The sequence below is a fragment of the Glycine soja genome, chromosome 11 (genome assembly GCF_004193775.1).
Source record: "Glycine soja cultivar W05 chromosome 11, ASM419377v2, whole genome shotgun sequence".
NCBI lineage: Eukaryota > Viridiplantae > Streptophyta > Magnoliopsida > Fabales > Fabaceae > Glycine > Glycine soja.
In genome coordinates this window covers 38,849,150-38,856,743 of record NC_041012.1, presented here as the reverse complement: position 1 = coordinate 38,856,743, position 7,594 = coordinate 38,849,150, and the positions used below count along the sequence as shown (strand labels likewise).

The 7,594-nt window shown below is 30.7% G+C and overlaps 1 protein-coding gene across 1 annotated transcript; it reads left to right on the top strand.

Annotated features, from left to right (window-relative positions):
• The first annotated feature begins 255 nt into the window (after window positions 1-255).
• On the top strand, window positions 256-6,282 carry LOC114373267 (probable ADP-ribosylation factor GTPase-activating protein AGD11). The gene is made up of 8 exons (XM_028330769.1): window positions 256-298; window positions 1,595-1,679; window positions 2,362-2,437; window positions 3,499-3,662; window positions 3,748-3,991; window positions 4,899-5,015; window positions 5,113-5,208; window positions 5,832-6,282. Exons 1-8 carry the CDS (start codon window positions 256-258, stop codon window positions 6,111-6,113), a joined length of 1,107 nt encoding a protein of 368 aa, XP_028186570.1. The 3' UTR covers window positions 6,114-6,282.
• Window positions 6,283-7,594: the final 1,312 nt, after the last annotated feature.

The following is a 7,594-nucleotide window of genomic DNA, read 5'->3' as shown; positions in this document are numbered from 1 at the left end:
CTGTTCAAAAGTTGTTTCTTTTTATATCTTCAATGGATATGCCATTGCAATTTGCAACCTCTTGGCCACCATTGACGTTTATTCATTTTGGTTTGCATATCCCATGTGCAAGCTGTAAATTTAATACGTGCAATGCATTGTATTTGCATGCAGAGAAGCAACTGACATATGGCTGGTCACAGATTGTAGCACCATATTTTCCTTTGGGTTTCAGATATTGGAGGCCCGTTGGGTTCCAAATATTAGAGGCCAGATATGTCTATACAACATGAAAATCCTGAGACAAAAGATGTAATATGTAAGAGTTTATAATCTTTTTTTAAACATCTTCTCCCCCTTCAAAAAATAAATATATAAATAAATAGAATGATAGATTTTGTGCACATGAAGATAATCATCGCTATCATAGAATTATTTCATTCAATTTCTCACCCCCGACCCCTAGCATGCTCCTTTTGTGAAAAATCTTCGATGATAGACCACTTGATGGGTGAGAAGGGATAATGCAAATGCCTTTCCTCTAAGGAATTGGAGAATGAATTTTAAGTAACTAGGGAACAATTGTCCTACTTCCTAGGAATTTCTGGCTAAATCTTTTGGTTTCTTATTATGATTTCTGAGGATATAGTAGATACTTAAGATGTTGTGCTTTGTACCATGTCATGATATCAAAGGTGAAATATTGATGATAGTTAAATGATCCTTGGTTTTAGTTAAGCATCACACAAAAAATTCTCCTAGAACACGAACTAGTATATGCAAAACATGGAGTAAGATTATAGTTCAGGTTTAAGACTCCATAATAGAAATGAGTCATCAACAATTCAAAATTATTTTTGTTTTTTATGCTCTCACAGAAGGTTGTGTGTGATGTATCATCTATTTTATATCTTTCGTTTTTTAATGAGTCCCAAAGCATCTTGAGAGTGGTCATTATCTTTACAATCAAATGTGCTCATCTTCATTTGGAGAGCAATTAGCAATTTAGCGAGGAAGTTAAAAAAGAATGGCATTATAAAATTTCAAAAATGTATTCAAAGAACTTCATCAGAGTCATAATGCATGTCGAAATTTTTTAGTACTTTTCAGAAATCAATTTAGGACATAGCTACTCTATAGAAGAGGCAATAAATGTTGAGTGTAATTTTTACCTAAAGGCAACTGATAATTCAATGTCTTCCATATTACTATCAATATGCACTCTCCTCTATGATAATTATTTTTAGACATGATAAATAATAATATTAATCTATGAATCAAAGATTCCTCATAATTCTTTATTTCTTCTTAGAAAATTCATGTCAACCATATTGTGCTAGCTACTGTATTTGGCATTAGGGATTGAATAAATTTGTATTCCTTATAGAATGTAATACCATAAATTACATTATATATTAATAAAGGATTAATGTTCCTGGAATATATATGTGACTATGTTGTATAATACTGAAAGAAAATTATTTATAAGTGCAACATGTATAGATAGTTTGTCTACATGTAGGATTCAACTTTAGTTATTAACCTCATATGCCTCGTTACTTGATTAATTTTAGCTTATATCTTATTCCTTTTCATCATTTTTACCAATTACTAGGTCCACAGAAAAGGATAGCAGATCTTATGCATCACGCTGGAAACAAGTTTTGCGCTGATTGTGGAACACCAGAGCCAAGATGGGTGTATGTATTTGCCTGAATTTTTACAGGAATTTAGTTTGTTTGGCTTGTTTATCTTTCATGATTATATACATCATCATCAATTCAATCATGAACTAAATGTTATTTTAATGTCTTACCAAAAGAATTTTTTCTTGCATTTTCTAAGATAAACATGCTTTAAGGTTATTTAAACTTGACTAAACTAGCAACAACAATTTTAACTTGTTTTGTCTTTACATGTGATTCTTATCTCGGTGACTTAAGTTTTCAAATTCAAGCTAAGGGATAAGATTTTATTGGGTAAATATACAAACCATAGGTTTTGTAGACCATGGCTATCATTGGTACTAATGAGTGTATATAACAAATTAATCAAGTCTAAAATCACATTTATATATTCTTTAAAATCTCCAGATTCTAGTGGAGAAAGGCATAAATTTAATGTTAATAATTATTAAGGCAACATATTTTCAAATTAAAATCATGTTGAAAGAATTATATATGGTGGATTTACAAACTAGGAACAATGATTAATACAAAAATTAGAATATATATAAAAAGAACAATTTGTGCAAAATTGCTCAAATTTTTTTAAGATATGGAATGTTGTATTCAGAGTTCATTGAGAAGTTAGTCATATCTTAAAATTAATAGCTGATATTACTCGCACTTGTTTAGATGTGATAAATTTGTTCAACATCAGGTCTTCAAGTCTTGGAGTATTTATTTGCATCAAGTGTTCTGGCATACATAGAAGTCTAGGAGTCCACATATCAAAGGTATATTTCTAGCAAATTTTTTCTGATAATTTGTTAGTGAAATTATCATTTGATTAGATTCATTTATTATGCTTCTGGGAAAAATAAGAAGGTTGTTGGATTTCACAACGAACCGATATACACACACAAACATACATATTTGCAGAAAATAACTATATGCTTGCATTAAAAGAATTATGTTAAAATTACATATGCACTATTTCCACTCTCTCAGAAACATGTGTGTGTTCAGAGGACAGATTACTGTACTCTCTTATTTTATAATGTGCTCTAGTATATCTTGTGTATCAAACCTTCTTAAATTACAACTAGTGGCATACCTTTTTATATGTGCTCATCAATAATCATTAGCAAATAGAAAAATATTAATCTTACATCACATGACATAATATTAAGAAAAATACTTGCTAGATTGAAAAAGGTCACAAATTAAGATTGCTAATACTCAAAGCGAGTTCCATGTAAAACTACAACTTTATCTAATTAATAAATCAATGTCATCTTAAACTACTGTCAACAAGAAATAGACAAAATGAAATAAACTTTGGTAGCTTAGAATTAAATTAAACAGAAAGTCAGTGTGAATATATATTGCATATTCTTAAGAATCTTTAATCAAAATCAGTTATTAGAGTCAGTTTTAGTAAACTTCTCAACAAATACGTAAAAAGAAAACAAAAAGAATTAAAGTGGTAAAATAAATCAATTTTCTCTCATAAATTAAAAATAACTTATGCATCTCAACTTAAAAAAATTAGACCAGAAAGCTCTAGAAAGACTTGAGATACATAAGTTAGTTTTAACTTATGAGAGAAATTTAATTTATTTCTTTATTAATTTATCTTCTTTTATAAATATTTATTGAAAAGTTTATCCAAACTTGATCTTAATCACTCATATGGAAGCACTCCATGTTTGACTTTATCTTATTTTAATGTGATGGGAGGGGAATATTGAACCCCTTGTCCCCATTTCATGAGCCACCATTCACCAAGTTATTTGTGCATTAATAACTGGCACACTGAACAAAGAAATTCTAACACAATTTGAAGCTATTGTAGGTTCTATCACTGAAGCTAGATGAATGGACAGATGAACAAGTTGATGCATTAGCAAAGTTGGGTGGCAATACATTATTAAATAAGAAGTACGAAGCTTGCCTTCCAAGTAACATAAGAAAACCAAAACCACATTCATCCATTGAGGAGCGCTCTGAATTTATTCGGTAACTATAAGGAAACAAAATGTCTTTTTTTGTGTGGAGGAATTTACATTATTCTGATTTGGAAATATACTATTTGATTTCTCAGGAGAAAATATGAGATGCAGCAATTTGTCGACTGTGATGACAATTTGTCATGCCCCATTATCCCATCTCAAGGAAGAAGCATATCACTTGCTCTTGCTCAGAGTAGCACTTCATACTACAATTCTTTTATGGACAAGAAACCATCTGAAAAACAACAAAGCAAACATCGTATTGGGAACGCATTCCGAAACAGCTGGGGAAGAAAAGATTCTGAGCACAAGGCTGCAAAGAAGAGTACCTCTTTGGTAATTTTTTCTTTGATTGATGTCAGTTCTATTAGTCATCTGTTAAATGAACAGAAACATTACTTTTGGAGTCAGTTAATGCAACAAAGTGGGCTACATACTAAATTCTTTTGTTGTTCCTTGATCCCTTTTTCTCTATTTTTAGCCAAAAAGGGTGAGAGAATGAGTTTTAGTAATGACTTGCACGAAACTCTTATTGAATGAGTTTCATGCTCTATATTCTGGACAATATTTGTAAGTATAGTAGGGCCTTTGCCTTTTAATGTTATATTTTAGTCAGATGATTACTAAAACAATATTTAGAAAGGAGCATAAGCAGACAATTCATATCTAGCTTTAGTATAACTTTGTAGCTTTCCCTTATTCTTAATACAGGTTTCTATGTGATTATAAAATTTTGTATGTTTATTGAGGCAAATGAATAGAAAAATTGTTAGAGATAAGGATAATTCACCATCTATCATGTTCAACTAGGTGAGCACGGATGAAAAAGAAAGGAGAAAGATAAATTGAATAGCAACATGCTTTGTTGAAAAGAAGAACCTAAATTTGTTTGCTATTATTAAAATTTCTAAGAACAAAACATTATGTATATGATACATTTTATGATAAAACACTTTTTATCCCCGAATTATGTTTGTTAGTCTGTCGTGTGATAAAATGCACAACCTATACAAGATTCAGTTTTCATGAATTGCAACATTCAGCTTTTTATCACCTATTTTACTTATGCGCTTCTGACTTTAGAGTCATATTAAGAAGCAGATGAGAATCAAAGCATAACTATAATGTCAAACATATTTTTCTGTACCTTATTCTGAATATAGAAAGGGAAATAATAGTTATTAAATGTTGAATTTTTTATTTTCTGTACACTAAATCTTGTTGCTTCCATTTACTGTTATAGGCAGGTATGGTTGAATTTGTTGGGCTGATTAAGGTTAATGTGGTTAAAGGCACTCACCTAGCCATTCGAGATGTAATGACTAGTGACCCTTATGTCATCCTTTCTTTGGGTCACCAAGTGAGCATCTTCATCTATGACCTACTTTAAAATATAGATGGAATGAGAAAAAAATGCGACACTTAATATGAAACACTTTTTGTATTTGTTGTTGCAGTCAGTAAAAACACGTGTCATAAAGAGCAATTTGAATCCGGTTTGGAATGAGAGCCTAATGCTATCAATTCCAGAGAACATTCCTCCTCTAAAAGTGGTAAGTTCAACTTTTTTCTTCATTTTTTGTTAATCATTAATGGTTGGTATTGGTCTTATGGTATCATAGTAATACTTGTACTTAGTGAGAAAGTGACAATTTCATGAATGCAGAATAATATATTTTGAGACTTCAAATACAGTTATTTTGTAATTGATCATTTCAGTTGTTGCAACACTAATGTTCATTCATTGTCATTTCCCCTCGAACTAGGCATAAGGCTTTAGATTTATAAGATTAACTTGTTAAACTATAATGTTATGTAGAAAAGAGGTTCTTCATCTTTCCTTTGTTTGCAATTTATATTAAAGAAAAATTAGCTAAATATTTCTTCATGATAATTTTCATCCCTTCTTTAACATTCTTAAAGCTGGGTAAATAACATGCATATCATGACACCATTATTACCTGTTTTATCTTTGGGAATTCTATATGCCTTCCTTTTCTCCTCAGAAAATGCTGCTAATGTCTAGTAGCATTGTACTTATCTTGTCATTATTTATGCATTACATTTACATGAAAATCACTTCTATTTTATTTATATTGTTGGTAATATTGCATTAAACCATTTTCTGTGTCAGCCAAGTTTGATTGATTAGGTTTGTTGGGATGTTTATGTGCAGCTTGTGTATGACAAGGATACATTTTCAACTGATGATTTTATGGGGGAGGCTGAAATAGACATTCAACCTCTAGTTATTGCCGCAAAGGCCTACGAGAAATCGAATATTAATGAGTCCATGCAACTTGGGAAATTTGTAGCAAGCAACGACAACACCCTTGTTAGAGATGGTATCATATCTCTTGATGAAGGGAAAATCAAACAGGAAATCTCAGTTAGGCTACAAAATATTGAGAGGGGTGAGTTGGAGCTTGAGCTTGAGTGTGTTCCCCTTACTCAATAGCTGGATAAATGTTAAGAATCAGAACTCAATTGAAATCACATTTTGGAGAAATCACATTTTGGAGCACAAATCATAGGAATTTGTATGTGTAGATAGTCCTGTCTCATTCTCTCTTGTACATTATTCCATGACTTTGATGGGATTACTTCACTATCCAAGTTTCTAACTTTTTTTCCTGAGTACTGGTATCTTAAGAACCTCATGAAGAATAATATCTTAAGAATTTGGTCTTTAAGTCTAATGAAGTCATGTGATCCATCTCCTAGTGAGATAAAGTTTTTGTTGTTGTACTTGTATCTTAAGGAGTTACCTTAATTTGTTAATAATGTTTTATTCTGACAACATTGACAACTCATTAAAACTTTTGCTATCAAATGATGTCTTTTGATCCATGTAGTCTACCTTTTTAAGGTAAATAATATCTCTGAAAAATGTGTTCTTTAACCAAATTGAATAAGGATTTTCATGGAAAGGTGGAGGAGGTCTTTAAACGACCTTGGTCAATTTTGGAAAACTGAAATCTATCCAGCAATTTCTCAGTATTTCCTTCTAAGACTTCATAAGGTTATAGACAGATAATTGAATACATAAATTATTCAAAGCCTTGTTTGTTTAGACTCCAAAACTTCAATTCAAATGGTTAGGATTGAAATAGACCTTCAATTCAAGTGCATAGTCTTCCATACTTTTATCAAACAAGGATTGAACACGAATAATAATGACTTTTGACCATAAAACTTTATCACCTAATAATTAATGGGTTTGTCCAACTTGACGGGATTTCGGAGTTATTTCAAATATTCTTTTTATAAATACAAAGATTTTTTTTTATTTAGTTATTTCAAAATACTACTTTCATTCCTTTCTTAGTGTCGTTGTGACACATGAATTAAAAAATATAATTACCATTTTGTTTTAGTTAAAATTGTTATCTGATTTCTTATTATACTCTTTATTTAACTTATTGAATAATTTCTGTCCTTTAGTATTTTTTTTCATTTCCTTTCCTCTGATTTCAAAATAAAAAAGTAAAATAATTAAAATTCAAGTGAAGGTTAAAGTACAATTGATAAAAAATAATAACTAATAATCAAGGGAAAAATTGTTATCAATGCGAATGTTTGACAGCAAAATACAGCTTTCATGAGATGAGAGGGGAACTACGAAATATGTTCCATCTCCATTAATGAAACGTTCTAGGGTGGTCAAATTCATTAGGTTGTCCACCCATGGACCCCAAATTTTACAATGAAAAGTGTCACTTGTTACACTTTTGAAAGAACAGATTAGATGTAAGATGATTATAATACCTCCATCAATATAAGGGATTTTTGTGTTGTGTTTGGTGTACTTTCCCTACTGTCACACATTTCCCTTTTATTATGTCACACGGTGAAGTTGCAACCCAACTAGATGGTTCAACATCTACTCTCCCCCTTTAGGATCCAACAATTCCGATTATTTTCCGTTTTTTAATATAG

Bases quoted from the DNA above. Each gene is read 5' to 3' on its own strand.
- LOC114373267 (XM_028330769.1), top strand. From the start codon at position 256: ATGTCTATACAACATGAAAATCCTGAGACAAAAGATGTAATAT. The intron at 1,680-2,361 runs GTATGTATTTGC...GTTCAACATCAG, and splicing joins ACACCAGAGCCAAGATGGGT to GTCTTCAAGTCTTGGAGTAT. The intron at 5,016-5,112 runs GTGAGCATCTTC...TTGTTGTTGCAG, and splicing joins TCCTTTCTTTGGGTCACCAA to TCAGTAAAAACACGTGTCAT.